Here is a 19,418-nt window from a genome sequence, read left to right as displayed (position 1 = left end):
GGAATTTAGGGATTTTAACATCTACGGTCCATAATATCATCAAAAGGTTCAGAGAATCTGGTGAAATCACTGCACGTAAGCGCCACGGCCGGAAACCAAGACTGAGTGACCGTGACCTTCGATCCCTCAGACAGCACTGCCTTAAAAACCGACATGAGTGTGTAAAGGTCAAGGCTCATGTAAAATGGATTGAGGCCCAATGGAAAAGTGTTTTGTGGTCTGATGAGTCCACTTTTCAAATTGTTTTTGGAAACACTAGACGTCGTGTCCTCCGGACCAAAGAGGAAGCGGACCATCCGGACTGTTATCAACGCAAAGTTCAAAAGCCAGCATCTGTGATGGTATGGGGGTGCATTAGTTCCCATGGCATGGGTGACTTACATTTCTGTGAAGGCAACATAAATGCTGAAAAGTACATAGAGACTTTGGAGCAACATATGCTGCCATCCAAGCGACGTCTTTTTCATGGACGCTGCTGCTTATTTCAGCAAGATAATGCCAAGCCACATTCTGCACGTGTTACAACAGCGTGGCTTCGAAGAGTCCAGGTTCTCCCCTGGCCCGCTTGCAGTCCAGACTTGTCTCCCATTGAAAATGTGTGGCGCATTATGAAGCGTAAAATACAACAGGGAAGACCCCGGACTGTTGAACAACTGAAGCGGTTCATCAAGCAAGAATGGGAGAGAATTCCACATGAGAAGCTAAGAGAATTAGTCTCCTCTCTTCCAAAACGTTTATTGAGTGTTATTAAAAGGAAAGGTGATGTAACGAAGTGGTAAACATGCCCTTTCCCAACTTCTACTGCAGGTGTTGCAGCCATGAAATTCTCCCCACCAACTCACGACGTCCCTAGTCGAGGTCAGCAGCACGCCATCTCCACTGTAAACAGTGTTGATGGTGCACTGCTTCCCCCTCCTGAGACGACGGATGGTGGACCAGAATTTCCTCGAAGCTGTCCAGAAGTCATTCTCCATGGCCTCGCCAAACTCCTCCCATGCCCGGGTTTTTGCCTCAGCAACCGCCGAAGCTGCGTTCCACTTGGCCATCCAGTACCTGTCGGCTGCCTCCAGAGTCCTACAGGCCCAAAACGGCCCGATAAGGCTCCTTCTCCAGCTTGACGGCATCCCTTACCGCCGGTGTCCACCAGCGGGTTCGGGGATTGCCGCCACGACAGGCACCGACGACCTTACGGCCACAGCTCCAGCTCACTTTGCACCCGACCCCTTTGGCCCCTCCTACAGGTGGTGAGCCCATGGGAAGGGGGACCCACATTTTCTTTTTAGGCTGTGCCCGGCCGGGCCCCATGGGCGAAGGCCCGGCCACCAGACGCTCGCCTTCGAGCCCCACCTCCAGGCCTGGCTCCAGAGGGGGGCCCCGGTGACCCGTGTTCGGGGGAGGGAAAACTAGGTCCATATATTTTATTTATCATAAGAAGTCTTCTGAGCCGTACTTTGTCTGGCCCCTCACCTTTTCGACAAGTCATGTAAAACAAAATGTGAAATGAAGCTGTAATAGGTATGTTGTACTTGCCGAAATAAACAAATCTAATCAAATTAATTTTCAATACTAGCTGCTTCTCTAAGATCCATAAGAACACGTGGTGTGGCGCAGGGTTCAATCTTATGCCCAGTGCTATTTAACTTGTACATGCTCCTTCTTGATGATGTTATCAACAGACATGGAGTTAACTTTCAGTTATGCCGATGGTACACAGACGTACATCTTCATGACCCATGGTGACACAAGGATGGCAAAAATTTTGTCTCCAGTTCAACTTGGACAAAAATGAATTTTAGTACTTTCCCCTGAGGCACAGTATGAGAAACCTTGAGCCAAACTCCAACCAAATGATTACGTTTGACCGTTTAAATAGGACCACAGTACACTGCTGCGACTCAGGGGGTCACTCTTCTTCTACTCACAGCAGAGCACGATTGACAAGGTGCATGTGTGATGTCACTGCAAGAGGAAGTGAAGGCCCTGCCTCCTCAGCTACAAGTCAGTGCTCATGCAGACTTGGAGTGCAGACATGAATCGTGCGCTTGTATGTGTGCTGATGGCCGCTTGGAGCCTCGGTAAGGTTAACAGGTCATTGCCGCTTTCAACAGAGGTCTGACTTTATTGCCTTCTAACAGGAAGCAACGGCCAGACGGTGCACCAGCCGACACCGGACGTGCAAACAGTGGAGGGTGAAACAGTGACGCTGGAATGTAGCTACGGCAGCTCAGCGAGCAACGACTACATCTTCTGGTACAAACAAGAAACAAACGCAGCGCCCGAGTTCATCCTGAGCCAATTTAAGGTCGGTCATGGCAAGACGGAGGAAAAGTACGAAAAGAGGTTTCACTGTAGAGTGAACGCCAGTACCTCGCAAGCTCCTCTGCATATCGACAATGTGAAGCCCAGCGACTCGGGAGTCTTCTACTGCGCCCTGCAGCCCACGCTGACACATCCACTGACGTGCCTGTACAAAAACACCTGCACCCGCCTTTTTTCACAAGTTACAGTAAATGGGTCACAGTGTAGCAGAGCTACAATTCAGCGTGATAACATGCTAACAACTCATGGAGCGTGAGGATATTTTCATTGTGAACCAGCAGGCCTTAAAATTTACTTTGTAACTAAGAAGATTTTAATGTACCTCAGTTTAATGTAATCTAATAGTAGTACAGTAATATAAATTCCTTCACATCTAATACCTCAATTTCCTCCCCTTATTTCTTACTCATCACTGGAGCAAGAGGATACAAGCAATACCAGAAGATTTGAGACAGGTGCTACAAACCTCAGAAGTTAATGAGTGGACCAATGAAAGCTGACACTGCACTGACATCAGTATTGGGCAAGCTAGTTGGCAAATGTAGCTCGCCAAACTACAATGAAATGAAAAAATTGGCTAAAATAGTACATCAACATTTAAGATCGAGCAAACGTTAGGAATGGTGGTGTGGTGACACAGTGGTACTGAATATTGGGCCATTAAGTTGACTCTGAAAACCAGTTCTAAAGTCCCAATGATCATTGTCACACAAACATCTGGGTGTGGTGAAATTTGTCCTCTGCATTTAACCCACCCCCATGTGATTTTTGATCCACCCCCTGGGGGAGAAGTGAGCAGCACCGCTCGGGAATCATTTGGCGATCTAACCCCCCAATTCCAACCCTTAATGCTGAGTGCCAAACAGGGTGGCAATGGTTCCCATTTTTATAGTCTTTGGTATGACCCGGCCAGGGTTTGAACCCACAACCTTCCAGTCTCAGGGCGGACACTCTACCACTAGGCCACTGAGCTGGTTCAGCGGTGGCCAACCCGCGGCTCGCGAGCCGCATGCGGCTCTTTGCCGGGTTTCATGCGGCTCTTTTACGTTCGCTTCGCTTCGGAGGGGGGGGGGGGGCGTGTAAATGGGACGTCAAATGCTGCGTGTTAGCTTCGCTTCGGGGGGGGGGGGGTGGCTCTTTGCGGTACACAGTAAAAAAATGTGGCTCTTAGTCTCTGACTGGTTGGCCACCCCTGGAATAGATGGACACGTCCATTTTACATGTTCCGGAAGCTAGCTCATTGTTTCTCATGTTACTAGACTGTGGCTTTAATAAAAAGCAGGAACCTGGAGGCCAGAACTAGCACCAACTGGGTACAGCAGAGCAAAATAACTGAAAAGACAACACAGAACCTGTTCAACTCAATTTAAAAGATGAAGCTAGCATGTAGCGTCAATGATGTTTGTACTGTACTTTACTTAATGTACGGTTTTATTTTTGTTTTATTAAGAAGACTACACAACATAACAGACATGAAACCTAATTAGTCGACAGCTAGTCAACTAATTAAGCTTCACATCCGTTAACCTGTTAAACTAGCTCATCCGTCTGAGCTCCCAGTATTGTCAGTCTACTCGGTCAACTCAGTGGCCTAATGGTAGAGTGTCCGCCCTGAGGCTGGAAGGTTGTGGGTTCAAACCCTAGCCGGGTCATACCAAAGACTATAAAAATTGGACCCATTGCCTCCCTGCTTGGCACTCAGCATTAAGAGTTGGAATTGGGGGGTTAGATCACCAAATGATTCCTGAGCGCGGCACCGCTGCTGCTCACTGCTCCCTCTCCCCGAGGGGATGGATCAAAATCACACGGGGATGGGTTAAATGCAGAGGACAAATTCACCACACCCAGATGTGTGTGTAATGACGATCATTGGGACTTTAACTAATGTTTAAAGTTTTCATGATATTAATTTATTGGTCGAGTCGTCTTTATTTTATTTTTCTTTATGTCTAATTTTTATTCCTTGTATAGCACTTTGTATGCAGCAATGGTTGTCAAACAAAATAACCTTCTTTCCTCTAAGTAAGATCTGAACCAGTTTAGGGCTGTTCCATATCATCCTCCCCAACTTTTCAACCTATCCAACAAGCTATTATGATTTTATATGATCTACTAGTTTAAGACCCCAATGTTGCATGATGACTATAATGAATATAATGGTTTTCGGTTGGCTCTAATCCGTCTCATGGTCAATGGGCAGAATGTTAAGATGGCTGACCATCCCCATTGAAAACATCCATCCATTTATTCATTTTCTATCGTGTTTATTTTGTTCAGGGTTATAGGGACCTGGAGCAGAACCAAGCTAACAACAAAAGGAAGTCTAAATCATGGAATAAATGGCAGAAATTGCACAGACGTCAGGTGCATAAATCAGTGGCTCATGCTTAGTTAAATAAAGATGCTGCATTAGAAAAACATGTCAACTCATATGCTGCGGTGAACAAGCACCTGTGTATTAGTCTTGGTTTTTGCCTTGTTTTACCACAAAGTGATCATGCGCTTCCTGCCATGAGGATGCGCAAAACAACCACTATGCTGCTCCACCCTCTCATCTACTTCTTTTCACGCAGTGTTCTATCAGTTGCAAAAGATCCAGTTCTTCGAACTGACTTTTTGAAGTCATGACAAAATGAGATCCAAAAAAACAAAGCAAATTAAGATAGATTTTAAATGCTCAGTAAAGTGTAATGTTTCTTAATACATTACATATATGTTTGTAGATAATTGCTGAAATGATGTCAAAGATTGAGAACTGTGTTGTAGTCGTTGATGGAATGATCACATTAAACTGTTGTTCACCTTTTCAATTTTTCAGGGCTAGGCTAAAACAGTAACCAGTGTGAGTTGCTTAATTTACATGGCCAATTTCTGCAATGACTACCACAGCATGTCGACAGATTCTGTTCTCACTTGCCTTCTCTGGAACTTTTATTTTCACTTTACATAGCTTTAAAGTGAGGTTATATAATTGGATATCCAGGCCTTTATAGACAGTGGTTGCTGTGACCTATTTTACCCACACTTCATTTCTTTGCCTGCATGCATGCAGTGCGAGCAGACTTTGCAGACAGAAACCAACCATAACCTCTGATCTGTGACGCAGGTGCCACTTCCTGTGGAAAGAGCCGCGAAAGCAAAGCTAATGTAACACATGCTCATACAGGCACACGCTGATATCTATCCATAGTTTGTTCCAGGTTGCTATAGAAAACAGGACGTTTATATGAAGTTGTTGTCGCATGAATGCCTTTATCGATTTATGACTTAGATGATAAGGCATTCAGGTTCAACCACAAGCAAATACATACAAACAAAGGCATCTGAGGATAAGAAGATGGTGAGAGTTTTGACACTTGCTACTTGGGTGCGCTAAAGCACAGGCGCAGCGTCATGACACCGTTGATGGCGAGCATCTTGGCAAAGACGAGGCGCAGGGCGAGGACGATGAGGGAGAGGAGGTTCACCGTCTTGTCTGCCAACAAAATGCACATTAAACTTAGCTCGACAGACTGCGCCGCTCACATGTTCAATACCAACCGGGACCCAACGCATCCGGGCACCGCCCTGGTCCGCTGTCACCTGTGGCGGCAAAACAGAAAGTGACATGATGTGGTGACACCATTATGTTTATAAGTGGCCTCATCCCAGCTCCTCACCTTCCTCGCACATGTCGTTATGGGATAGCAGCGCCACCTGGTTATAAAGCGAATCGTCCGATATTAGCACGGGACGAGACTGCTCGAACATGTATCCTTTTCCCGCCTTTGCCGTGGCGTTGTGTCGGCTGAAGCCGGTGGCAAGACATGCACTCAGATTGCGCGACTCCATTTTGTAGAAGGAGGGCTTAAATTCCTTCCCTAAAACAAAACCGAGCACATTCTTTCATCAGAGTCATCAACTAAACACAACCATCGCTGCATACAAAGTGCAGTACATTGAGCAAGCAAGCTAACAGTTAGCAAACGTTCTTCTGTTTCTTCTACTAATATCCGTTCTACCCGATTTTTTTTTCTGGCAGTCTAGATGTCTCATGGTCTCCCACAGAGCTTCTATTATAAATTTCTACGTTTACAATTGTGAGCCACAATTTAGTTTATTTTGTAGCGTGAAACCATAATTTACAGGCCTCCACTCTCACAGTAGTTCCAATTCCAAAAACGAAATCTCCGATTTCCTGTCACACAGCAATTGTTTCATTGAGAAGAACCTGATAAGAACTATTGTGTCCTCACAACAAATAAAATTCATGTACAATAAATACAATATCACAGATATGTTGACCTGTGATTATAGCTACTGGATACACGTCTATCGTTTAAGTCACTTAAAAATAATGCACTATTGACTTTCGAATATCTTCATATCATACAATGACTTTCAAATTTTAACAAATATGCATTTACACAAACACGAAAACAAGAAAAGTTCCTGTTTCTGCTTTTAATTCAAACAAAACAATAAAATGTCTTAAAATTTGTTTTTCCCACTTACAGGCCTCCACTGTAAAGTTCTTGTTTCTGCTTTTAATTCAAACAAAACAATAAAATGTCTTAAAATTTTTTTTTTCCACTTACAGGCCTCCACTGTAATTTTGGTCCCACTTCCGAAAAGTAACTTTCTGACTCCTGTCACACATTAGTTATTTCCTCTACAAGAACCTTGTGAGAAGCTTGGACAAGAACCTGATGAGAACCTCACATGGGCATCATTACACTGCGTTCATACACACTTTGTCCGATTTGTGATATTTTTCTTTTAAGTTAACGTTTGAATTTCCAAAAATATATATTTTAAACACACAAACGGTGTCAAAGATTTGATTACAAGCCTCCACTGTCACCGATTCTGCTTTGGAAAAATAATTTCCTGTTTTCTCACACATGATCCCTCAAACGAAAACACCAATAAAGCTAGAATGGCTCACACACTAAATATAAAATTCATCAGGTCATGACATTGTATGGCCTAATTTTCACACTCACCCAAGACCTCCAAACTCTTAAACGACTCTCATTTGTTCTTCAAATTAAATGATGAATTTGAAAATATAGATAAACAAACATTATCCACTTGCACCCAAGTCGACTGGACGTGACCTCATCAATGTTGGACCAACTAAATTTACTTGACGTGTTGCCATGACTCAAGAAAGATGTGCAACGCCACAAAAACAAGCAATAGAACGACCCAAGAAGAGGAATCAAGCACAGAAAGAAAGTAAACATGTAATGATGCTGGTAATGTAGTAGTGAAAAATACAAGCTCTCAAGATCTTACTCCTTTCCACAATCACTCTGGTTCCGCCACCGAAGACAACCTTGAAGCCCACGGCAGCATCCGCACAGCAACACACGCTGTGACACAAACCTCCAACCTCATTGGCAACGCCCACTGCCTCTGACCTTATTTTTTTTAGGTGGCATAGCACTTTAAGATACACAAAAGCACACAGCTCTATACAACTTTGTTGGAGGTTCCACTCAAAAGCAATATCCACTTAAATTCACTAGGTTGCAGTAAAAAAGTCAGGCATTTTCTTGGCCAGCTGTCTGTCAATTGACCCCAGCTTTCTTTTCTGAGCAAAAGTAGTCTATAGTGTACAGCAGGGGTGCCCAAACTTTTTCAGCTCGCGAGCTACTTTTGGAAAAAACAGGGTTCTGACAATTGGAGTATTGCGCACCCCTGGTGTACAGTGTACAAAACAGCAAAAGGAAAAAAAAGTGTACATTGTGCTATTGAAATGGAGCAATTTCTGGAGAAATGCTGAATGACATATTATGGAAGCATGTGGAATGCTTTGGGATTATGGAATTACACTGCATGATATGGAATCACATGGAATTATGTTGAACGGTAAAGAACAATATGGAACGTAATTACGTTGAAGTTGGGACCGTTTGATTCAATTATGTGTAAATAGGAGGGGAAAAAACAATAAAGTTACAATAAAGTTTTTGTCTTTTTTTTGAATTTTGAAATAAATATCGTTCAGAATTTACACAGTAAAAGTAGGAGAAATTGCACTTACAAGCAATTTCTGGGGAAATTGCGCATCAATACTGAAATGCTAAGTCAATAAATGCTTGTATTGCGGAATGATAATCATCAAAAGGATCTAACAATTTTTATACAGCACACACTACTGATGATGTCGCTCCGTGCTGGCTAACATTGACACATACCTAGACTTGTAATTAAATTGAAAATTCATTAAATATATATCTTTTCATATTTCATTCAACATCACAAAGCAAGCAAGGCTACGCTTGACTCTGCCCCCCTCAAGGTCAGGTGGAAAGTGGTGATGAACGTAACAAACAAAAACATGCTAAAGGCATTGGTAATGTCCATAAATGGGCAAAGTACGGCCCGCGGGCCACATCCGGCCCACGGGGCCGTTTAATCCGGCCCGCCAAACCTGAATAAATTGTATTATTAAAAATTCTTGGGGTCATTTTCCCTGCAATTACTATGTTTCCCCAATAGATGGGGAAGCGCCCGCCCGCGCATTTACTCCCGGAAGCCATGTCAGAAAGCTCGGTGCACACTCACAAGTGCGTGTACGTACTAAGTAGTACGGACCCGGCGCACTCCGCGCTCAATTTCCATCAGTGCCAAATTTCGAGTGTGGGCTGTGAAGTCAGCATTCTCGTAATTTGCGCGCTGAGCTTTCAGATAAAGTTTTACGCTAATGCCACCCACAAACCTTCCCCTGGAATCCTTCCATTAAAATGAGTGGCCCGAGGAAAAGAAAGGTGGACACTGAGTGCCGAGTGTTTAAAAAAAGTGTGGACCATTTGGCTCGACCTACGTGTGAGAGCAGACGCTGTCACGTTCCTGCGTCACCTGACTTCCAGCCAAGCCCCAATCAAGAAATTGCCAGCACCTGCTACAGCCCGTTAGGTCCCCTACTTAATCTCTGTGTATTCTGCTAGTGGTGGTCAGTTCGTCTACTTACACTACCCGTGACACCAATGCCTTTTTTGTCCCCTGAACGATCTCTGTTGCCAACTGCTTCGGTAAACTGACCGACCACACTTTGATCGCCGCCTGCCCCGACTACTTGCTCGTCCTTTGACCACGCTTCTGATCGCCGCCTGCCTCGACAACCTGCCTGCCTCTGACTACGACTACGCGCTGTTCTCTGCTGCTCAGCCACGCCTGCCAGACCGCAAGTCCAGCGTTCCACTTCCCCTTTCCCCCTTTTTTCAATAAAGGATCGTGCTGCACTTGGTCGCCCTGTCTCTGTTCCGTGACAGACGCTCAGCCAAATGAACGTCAACAAAGCCCGTCACAGATCTAGGTTAACGAACGGACACCTCGGCTCTATCCTAAGAATTACCACAACAGATTTTACTCCAGACCATGATTCACTAGCAAAAAAGGGAGACCAACAATATGATTTTCTTTATTACTTTATTTCGATGTATTCTTTCACTGATTCTTCAAGATGATATATTTGGTCAGAATGTTTGCCGTTTGATGTGATTTCGCCTCATTAGTTATACATATTTCATAAATCTGACCTGCAGGCGCTGAAGTGATGGAAACTATTATTCATAATAACAGTGTCGTATTTAATGAGAATCAGTGATAGTAGTTTTTTGGTGAAATATTTTTTTAATGCTGTTAATGAATGCATTTGTTTTCAAAAAGCTTTTTTTGAATATCCATGCTTTACTACCTACTAAAAGTAACAACCTTTTATGCAATGACCTTTACATGTCATTTCTATTACTTCACACAAATACTACATCCATCTGCTCCTGGTTCGGCCCCCCGGTCAAAATGTAGAACCCAATTCGGCCCGCAAGTCAAAAAGATTGCCCACCCCTGTGTTACAGACTAAAAAACAATGTTATTAATAAAGATATTTATTGTAAGTTGATCTTTCTCTTTTATACTATAGCCCCTTGTGAGAGCTTCATGTCATTGAAATACTCCAGTTGGTAAAGTATTTCCACTCAAACACAAATCAACAACAATCTTAAACAACAGTAAAACCAAAAGAACCAGACCTCCATTTCCTCCCCACAACAAACATCCTGTCCCAGTACGCTTTTGAGACAGAAACCATAGCTGCTGTCATCTGTGATGCAGGTGCCATGGCGACCGCTTCCTGTGGAACGACACGCCCCCCCCCCACCCCACCCCACACACACTCACATTGAAAGTTTGTTAGTTTGATAGCCCAAGTCTTGATGGCTTTCTTTTTGTCATCAATACAACAATATAGCTGCAGTCTTTTCTACACATTTATTTGATTGATTTATTGTTGATTTTATGACACATTTTATAGCTTATGTAGAAAAGCAACACCTTCAAACAGGAGGAAGCTGGTGGCATGGCTACTCCAGCGCGCCAAAGCACAGACGCAGTGTCATGACACCGTTGATGGCGAGCGTCTTGACGAAGACAAGGCGTAGGGCGAGGACAGCGAGGGAGAGGAGATTCACCGTCTTGTCTGCCAACACAATGCACATTTTACTTGGCTCGACAGTCTACGCGTCTCGCATGTTCAATACCAACCTGGACCCAACGCATCCGGGCATCGCCCTGGTCCGCTGTCACCTGTGAGGGCAAAACGGAAAGTGACATGACGTGGTGACTCCATTACGTTTACAAGAGGCCTTATCCCAGCTCCTCACCTTCCTCGCACGTGTCGTTATGGGATAGCAGCGCCAACTGGTTATACAGCGAATCGTCCGATATTCGCACGGGATGAGACTCCTCGAACATGTATCCTTTTCCCGCCTTCGCCGTGGCCTTGTGTAGGCTGAAGCCGGTGGCAAGACATGCACTCAGATTGCGCGCCTCCATTTTGTAGAAGGATGGCTTAAATTCCTTCCCTAAAATAAAACCGAGCACATTCTTTCATTCAGCAGAGTCATCAACTAAACACAACCATTGCTGCATACAAAGTGCAGTACATTGAGCAAACAAGCTAACACAATGCTCAAACAAGCTAACAGTTAGCAAACGTTCTTCTGTTTCTTCTACAAATACCCGTTCTACCCGTTTTTGTAATTTCTGGGAGTCTACAGGACTGTCTCAGAAAATTTGAATATTGTGATAAAGTTCTTTATTTTCTGTAATGCAATTAAAAAAACAAAAATGTCATGCATTCTGGATTCATTACAAACCAACTGAAATATTGCAAGCCTTTTATTATTCTAATATTGCTGATTATGGCTCACAGCTTAAGAAAACTCAAAAATCCTATCTCAAAAAATTAGAATATTTCCTCAGACCAAGTAAACAAAAAGATTTATAACAGCAAAACAAAATCAAACATTTGAAAATGTCCATTAATGTACTTGGTTGGGAATCCTTTTGCACGGATTACTGCATCAATGCGGCGTGGCATGGAGGCAATCAGCCTGTGGCATTGCTGAGGTGTTAAGGATGACCAGGATGCTTCAACAGCGGCCTTTAGCTCATTTGCATTGTTGGGTCTGGTGTCTTTCAGCTTCTTCTTCACAATACCCCACAAATTCTCTATGAGGTTTAGGTCAGGGGAATTGGGAGGCCAATCGAGGACAGTAATGCCATGGTCAGTACACCATTTACTGGTGGTTTTGGCACTGTGGGCAGGTGCCAGATCATGCTGGAAAATGAAATCCTCATCTCTATAGAGCTTTTCAGCAGACAGAAGCATGTAGTGCTCTAAAATCTCTTGGTACACAGCTGCGTTGACTCTGGACTTGATGAAACACAGTGGACCAACACCAGCAGCTGACATGGCTCCCCAAACCATCGCTGACTGTGGGAACTTCACACTGGATGTCAAGCAACTTGGATTTTACTCCTCTCCAGCCTTTCACCAGACTCTGGCGCCATGACTTCCAAATGAAATACAAAACTTGCTTTCGTCTGACTTTGGACCACTCTGCAACTGTCTAGTGCTTCTTTTCCATAGCCCAAGTCAGACGCTTCAGAAGTGGCTTGACCATGGGAATACGGCTATTGTAGCCCACTTCCTGGACACGTCTGTGAACAGTGGCTTTTGATACCTGGACTCCAGCTTCAGTCCACTGTCTTTGAAGCTCCCCCAAATTCTGGAAGCGACTCTTCTTCACAATGCTGTTAAGGCTGCGGTCATCTCTCTTGGTTGTGCGGCGTTTCCTGCCACACTTCCCCCTTCCAACAGACTGTGCTTTTAAACTGCACTCTGTGAACAGCTTGCTCTTTGAGAAATTTCTTTTTGTGTCTTACCCTTCTGATGGAGGGTGTCAATGATGGTCCTCTGTACAGCAGTCAGATCAGCAGTCTTCCCCATACTTGTGATTTAGTTTACTGAACCAAGCTGAGTGTTTTTCAAGGCTCGGGAGTTAATTAGATGATTCAAGTGATTAGTTGAATACCTTACTAGTATACTTTTTCATGATATACTAATATTTTGAGATAGGATATTTGAGTTTTCTTAAGCTGTATGCCATAATAAGCAATATTAAAATAATAAAAGGCTTGCAATATTTCAGTCGGGTTGTAATGAATCCAGAATGTATGACATTTTTGTTTTTTTAATTGTATTACAGAAAATAAAGCACTTTATCACAATATTCAAATTTTCTGAGACAGTCCTGTAGATGTCTCGTCTCCATGAACATGTGTCCTTTTCCCACCTTGTCGGCTGAAGCCGGTGACGAGACATGCCGTCAGACTGCCCGCCTCCATTTTGTAGAAGGGCAGCTCAAGCACTTCCTCTAAAGCAGTGGTTCCCAAAGTGGGCGGTACCGCCCCCCTGGGGGCGGTGGAAAGATCTGGGGGGGCGGTGAGGAAGAAAGGGGCGGTAGGGGGGCGGCAGTCGATTTGTACACAACACGCCGCTCTGGCCCAGTCAGATCCGACAGCATAGACTACAAAAGCAAAAGCTCAGGTTTGTAATTTCAAGCTTGTAATGTTCAGAATTTTATCTTATAATAAAAACCGCATTCTGGCGGTCAACATCATCTTGAGTTCAAGTCAACATGAAATTGGGGACTCGCCAGAACGCGCCGTGTTGTGTTGAGCTGGTTAGGGCAGTGGTCCCCAACCGCCGGGCCGCGGACCGGTACCGGTCCGTGGGTCACTTGGTACCGGGCCGCCAAGCCGCACAGAATATTTTTTTTATCGACGATCAATTAATTCAGGTCAAGACACTCGTCCCGGTCACGTGACATGTTTCCCCAGTCGAGCCCGCAAAGCTAATATGTGGCGACAGGCTAACTAACCAGGCAGTGAAGCATTCAAAACTGCTTCAACACATGGAGACCAAGCATCCTGCAATAAAAGACAAACCTTAAATCACTTCGGGTGTCATTGTCTCCGATTACGTCTAGATGGGACCGGCTCGTTTCTGAGAAACAAACTCAGTGCTCCCACTAATTCAACGTAATGGTAATGATATTATCTTCTTCTTCTTCTTGTTTTTGTATTGTGTCGCCTACTTGTATGTCTCGTCACCGTGGGATGGAGGAAACGGAATTTCGGTTTCTTTGTGTGTCTTGACATATGAAGGGATTGACAATAAAGCTGACTTTGACTTTGACTTTGACTTTGATTATAAATGTATTATTTATTTATTTATATAAATGTATTATTTATATATATAAGTGCCTGGGGGGGGGGGGGGGCGCTAGGAATTCACTGGGGAGCCAAAGGGGGCGCCAGCCTGCAAAAGTTTGGGAACCACTGCTCTAAAGCAACATTTTGTCATTAAACCATTAGTCACCCTGGCTGGTGAGCAAAAACGTTTGTCAAGCAGTTTTGCAATTATGTTATTAATGATCATTTGAGCTAATGTGTTATTTAAAAAATGTGCACTCAATCCAGTACCACAGACCACAAATTACAAATCAACAAGTTCATACTCAATGTGAGGATAAAAAAATTATGCCCTGGCTAACCTTCTGTTTCCGCTTTTAATTAAACAAAACAACAAAGTGTCTTCTTTAAAAAATGTTTTGTTCACTTACGGGTCTCCACAGTTACTCGGGTCCCATTTCCGAAAAGTAACTTATTGTAACTTCCTGTCGCACATTAGTTGTTTCCTTAACAAAAACCTCATGAGATGTTTGAACAAGAATCTGATAAGAACCTCTCACATGAATGATATCATTTTGTTCGCATAACTTTATCCAGGTTGTAATACATGCTGAGCAGTATAAAACAAAATGGACAGAGAAAATCAATTTTCTCTTTTTCATCCCATGTTTTTGACTTCGTACCACGGTTTGTTTTGCGGTATTTATATTGTAGTAGAAAAACAGAACTTACGAGCCTCCACAGTCACTCTGGTTCCTCTTCCGAAAACTAATTTCAAGTTTCCTGTCACACATCAGTTGCCTCTTCAACAAAAACCTCAAGAGGAGCTTCAACCTGAAAAAAAACCAAGAACTCTTATGGGACGAGACAACTCAGGTGGTAGAGCGATAGATTTTGAGGCCGAAGGTTGTGGGGTTGATCCTGAGCCCCCGTGACCGTGGCTGAAGCGTCCTTGAACAAGACATTGACTCAGTAGAGCCTCCAGATGCTGATGACAAGTCAAGTGTTAATTCTCTTTGAGTGCCTTGAAGGTGGAAAAGCGCTAAACGAAAAAATCCCTTTAATCTTCATGCCCCCACACAAAAATAATAAAGTATCATCTGATCGTCATTTTAGCAATTAGTTCCAGCTCCATTTTCCCAATTACCAGTTGCGGAACTCAATCTAGTTTCACATTAGCTGTAGGCCTCTTCACTGTGGCATCCATCAGGGCACCGATACCCGTCCCGTTGACTTTATGTTGACTGGATGTTGACTGGATGTTGACTGGATGTCCTTCTCCTTGTCCATGTGAAGACCTATAAAAGGAAACTACAAGCTACATGATATAAGAAGATGCTACTGTTTTCCACCAGATGCTTGTCCCACCCCCTGAGAAGATCTGGTCGGCCACAGCAGCACCCTTGCAGCAACACACACTGTGACACAAACCTACAACCTCATTGGCTACGCCCACATTCTGTGGCCCCATTGTTTGCTTCAACTGATGTTGGCTCAGAAAAGAACTTCAATCACAAGTGAGTTAACATCTTGAATGCAGAAGAAGAGCAGAGTTGAGAGAAATTCATTCAGTATGTTGCTGTCAGCTTGGACGCTGCTTGTCATCACTGTGGCAGCTGAGTGCTGCTTTGCGAACTCAAGAGTCACCCATCTTGTAAGTGAATGCTGAAATTTATTTTTGTCTCATCCTTCAGGCACCAGCGGTGATGATCTGGTGGCGGTCACGAGTGAAGTGTTTGTAACAAAAGGCAGCCAAGTCACACTGTCATACATTTACACCACAAAGTTTTCTAGTGATGATTTACAAACAACTTCCTGGACAAGCACCACACTTTCTGCTTTCTCTCTGGGTAAGGCCATTAAGTGCCATGCCGGGAATGTCGGTGAGCGTGGAAAATGACAGAGCGAGTTCACCTGCACATCTAAGATGCGTCACTTGAACACTCTGCAGTGTACTACTGTGCCGTGAGGCCCACAGTGACGTTACAAGAACATTTCCTGCTCCTGAACCCATCACGATTCCCTCTAGTAGAGGCACAACTTCAAAAGACAAAACCCCAACTCCAATAACAAACGTGTTTTCACTTATGAAGTACTTGTTTGGAAGTGGAGAGGACACGAATGAATTGTTGCTTGACTCACTACACTATAGAATTCTAATCAACAAAAAAAAAAAAGGTATTATAGCGTGTACAGTAAAACATTTGACTTTGACCATAATTCGTTCCAGAAAACTGATCGGACACCAATTTGGTGGGAGTCTGATTCAATTTTTCTTTAATGGAAAATTGATTAATTCGATCTGACGTAGCAACAATGGACCTTTTGTGCAATAATTAGTGATGTTTGTGATGTCTAATATACTTATATCCTCTGGGGAGAAGAGTGGTGTGTTGCGCGCATGTCCGTCTGCCGTGTCCGTGTGGCGCACAATTGCCACGAACAAGAGACAGAATTCCATCAAGACGTACATTGCTGGAGAAAGGAAGCTTTTATACGCAACCCCTCATTGTGGGGGACAAAAGAAGGCAGTCGATTTGGCTCTTAACAACGGAAATGGAGCTGTTGCATCTATTATAGGTTTGTTCCGACCACTAGAGGGCACTGGGATATTGTTGATGACATCTTGAGCTTCACGCTCTCGAGATGCGCTTTAGCTTGTCGAGCTGAACCGAACGTTGCTTTGGGAATGCTTGGGGTCGCGGAGATGCCGTTGGCGAGCCTCAACCCGGCTTGGAAAGTTGTTCGGAGTCCGGTGTTTTGTTTGGTTTCAGGTGTTCAAAAGCTTCAAATTTTTAGTTCGAACTCCGATTTGTTCGAACCTGGGACGTTGAAAGTCAGAGGTTCTACTAGAGCAGGGTTCTCAAACTTCAGTCCTCGGGGGCCGCATTCCTACATGTTTTCCAAGTTTCCCTCGTTAAACACACCTGATTCAAATGATCAGTTCATCCTCACGTTCTGTAGGAGCCTGATAATTGAATCAGGTGTGTTTAACGAGGGAAACTTGGAAAACATGTAGGAATGCGGCCCCCGAGGACTGGAGTTTGAGACCCCTGTACTAGAGGAAATAACTGCCCATGTGAGGTTCTCATCAGGTTCTTGTCCAAGAGTTCTCACAAGGTTCTTGTAGAGGAAATAACTAATGTGTGACAGGAGTCAGAAAGTTACTTTTCGGAAGTGGGACCAAAATTACAGTGGAGGCCCGAAAGTGGAAAAAACAATTTTTAAGACATTTTATTGTTTTGTTTGAATTAAAAGCAGAAACAGGAACTTTTCTTGTTTTCGTGTTTGTGTAACTGTAAATGCATATTTGTTGAAATTTGAAAGTCATTGTTTGATTTGAAGATATTTGAAAGTCAATAGTGCATTTTTTTAAAGTGACTTAAACGATAGCCGTGTATCCAGATTTTGTGGAAACCTGTAGCTAGAATCACAGGTCAACATTATCTGTGATGTTATATTTATTGTACATGAATTTTATTTGTTGTGAGGACACAATAGTTCTTATCAGGTTCTTGTCAATGAAACAATTGCTGTATGACAGGAAATTGGAGATTAGTTTTTGGAATTGGAACTACTGTGACAGCGGAGGCCTGTAAGTTATGGATTCACGCTACAAAATAAACTAAATTGTGGCTCACAATTGTAAAAATAATATTGTATTATTGAAGAATGTCTGTGGGAGGCCACGAGACATCTAGACTGCCAGAAAATACAAAAACGGGTAGAACGGATAGTAGAAGAAACAGAAGAACGTTTGCTAACTGTTAGCTTGTTTGAGCATTGTGTTAGTGTAGTATAATTCGGATTCTATGCGTCTCTGTATGTCACCTTAGATGGCGACCTAGCCGCAGTGAGAAGACCATAAGCTATTTTTGCTGGCCAGAGATGCATTAGTTTCAGCAATGTATAGCAACTTAGAATATGGAATGTCGCAGCTGCTGTTATTCAGGGGAAGAGTCTTCTACATCAGTGGTCCCCAACCTTTTTTGCACCACGGACCGGTTACGTGTCAGAAATATTTTCGCGGACCGGCCTTTATATAAATAAATATAATTATATATTTATTATTTAAATATTTATATATATAAATATGATGAAATAAAATGATACGACTGGCATATAAACAAATATAAACCACATAAAAATAAAACGTTGAATTAGTGGGAGCACCGAGCTCTTTTCTCAGAAATGAGCCGTTCCCATCTAGGCGTAATCGGAGACAATGACACCCGAAGTGGTTAAGGTTTGTCTATAAATGCAGGATGCTTGGTCTCCATGTGCCGAAGCAGGTTTGAAGGCTTCATTGCCTCGTTAGCTAGCCTTTCGCCACATATGCGGAGTGCACTTGGCGCGTCAGAGTCACAGAAATGTTCTTTTAAATGCAGCTTTCCTTTTCTTAGAAGTCGTAGCCTCTTCTTCTTCAGTGTCCTTATTGGACGTTTTTCCCTTTCCGAAGAAGCTTTCCAAACTTCTCTGTTTCTTGCTCATTTTTGCTTGCCTCGCGGGCTTGACTGTGGTGACATGTCACGTGACCGAGACGAGCGCCCTGTGTCAAGAGTCCTTATTTTTCAGATGCACCGACAGATGTAATTGGGAGAGATTCGCCAAATTTTTTGTATTTTTCAAAATAAATTCTTACTCATTTTTGCTAGCTTTGCGGGCTCGACTGGGGAAACATGTCACGTGACCGGGACGAGCGTCTTAACCTGAATGAATTGATCGTCAATGAAAAAAAAAAAAATAATAATAATTTTTTTTAATTCTTTTTTTTCCTGTGCGGCTCCGCGGCCCGGTACCAAGTGACCCACGGACCGGTACCGGTCCGCGGCCCGGTGGTTGGGGACCACTGTTCTACATGCCCTTTTTAGGACATTGAGAGCAACGAGTAGACTGAAACGCGAACGGCAGCTGTTACTCCAAGCCATGAGATCAACGGTTTGGGCAGGTATAAGATAGGCTTGTCTGTCAGGAAGAGGGGCGAACATCTTTGCTTTTGGGGGCTGCGAACATCTTTGCCTTTGGGGCCACTCGAATTTTTGGAGAGACATCACTCTGACATCGGTTGAATAAAATCTTTTCCCAATCAGCCGTGTGTCACTGGAGTGCTTCCTTCCCTGGGCCAGCCATCGTCCACCGAGTGTTTTTTGGAGACCAGCGAAGCAAAATAGACCATTCACCACATTAGCTTGTTTGCTACTTGTACTGCACTTTGTATGCAGCGAAGGTTGTGTTTAGCTGATGACTCTGCTTAATGAAATAATGTGCTCAGTTTTGTTTTAGGTAAGGAAATTTAGCCGTCCTTCTACAAAATGGAGGCGCGCAATCTGAGTGCATGTCTTGCCACCGGCTTCAGCCGACACAAGGCCACAGCGAAGGCGGGAAAAGGATACATGTTCGAGGAGTCTCGTCCCGTGCTAATATCGGACGATTCGCTTTAAACCAGGTGGCTCTACTATCCCGTAACGACACGTGCGAGAAAGGTGAGGAGCTGGGATGAGGCCACTTGTAAACGTAATGGAGTCACCACGTCATGTCACTTTCTGTTTTGCCGCCGCAGGTGACAGCAG

The 19,418-nt window shown here is 43.8% G+C and overlaps 2 protein-coding genes across 7 annotated transcripts in view; one reads left to right on the top strand and one right to left on the bottom strand.

Moving 5' to 3' along the window:
- Positions 1-1,941: 1,941 nt before the first annotated feature.
- The window catches only part of LOC119117091 (T cell receptor alpha chain MC.7.G5-like), an 88,080-nt gene continuing 70,603 nt past the window's right edge, over positions 1,942-19,418 (top strand). For all 3 annotated transcript variants that reach the window (XM_037243096.1, XM_037243098.1, XM_037243097.1), the window contains exons 1-3: positions 1,942-2,075; positions 2,136-2,439; positions 17,388-17,443. In XM_037243096.1, the coding sequence (XP_037098991.1) occupies positions 2,009-2,075; positions 2,136-2,439; positions 17,388-17,443 (427 nt within the window). In that variant the 5' untranslated portion in view covers positions 1,942-2,008. The remainder of the gene's footprint in view (positions 2,076-2,135; positions 2,440-17,387; positions 17,444-19,418) is intronic.
- Positions 9,730-19,418, bottom strand: part of LOC119117090 (T cell receptor alpha chain MC.7.G5-like) — an 89,872-nt gene continuing 80,183 nt past the window's right edge. The window contains exons 8-9 of one of the 4 annotated variants that reach the window (XR_005096415.1): positions 10,592-10,786; positions 9,730-9,792 (exon numbers count right to left, since the gene is read on the bottom strand). Coding sequence is in view for 2 of the 4 variants with exons in the window: in XM_037243095.1 (XP_037098990.1) it covers positions 10,671-10,786 (116 nt within the window). In the remaining 2 variants the exon portion in view is untranslated. Of the gene's footprint in view, positions 9,793-10,107; positions 10,442-10,580; positions 10,787-19,418 lie in introns of those variants that run through there. The other 3 variants (XM_037243095.1, XM_037243093.1, XR_005096416.1) reach the window with 3 other exon arrangements.

The sequence above is a fragment of the Syngnathus acus genome, chromosome 23, assembly GCF_901709675.1.
Source record: "Syngnathus acus chromosome 23, fSynAcu1.2, whole genome shotgun sequence".
NCBI classification, from domain to species: Eukaryota; Metazoa; Chordata; class Actinopteri; order Syngnathiformes; family Syngnathidae; genus Syngnathus; species Syngnathus acus.
The sequence above is the reverse complement of the archived record's forward strand: the minus strand, read 5'-3'. Positions and strand labels throughout refer to the sequence as shown.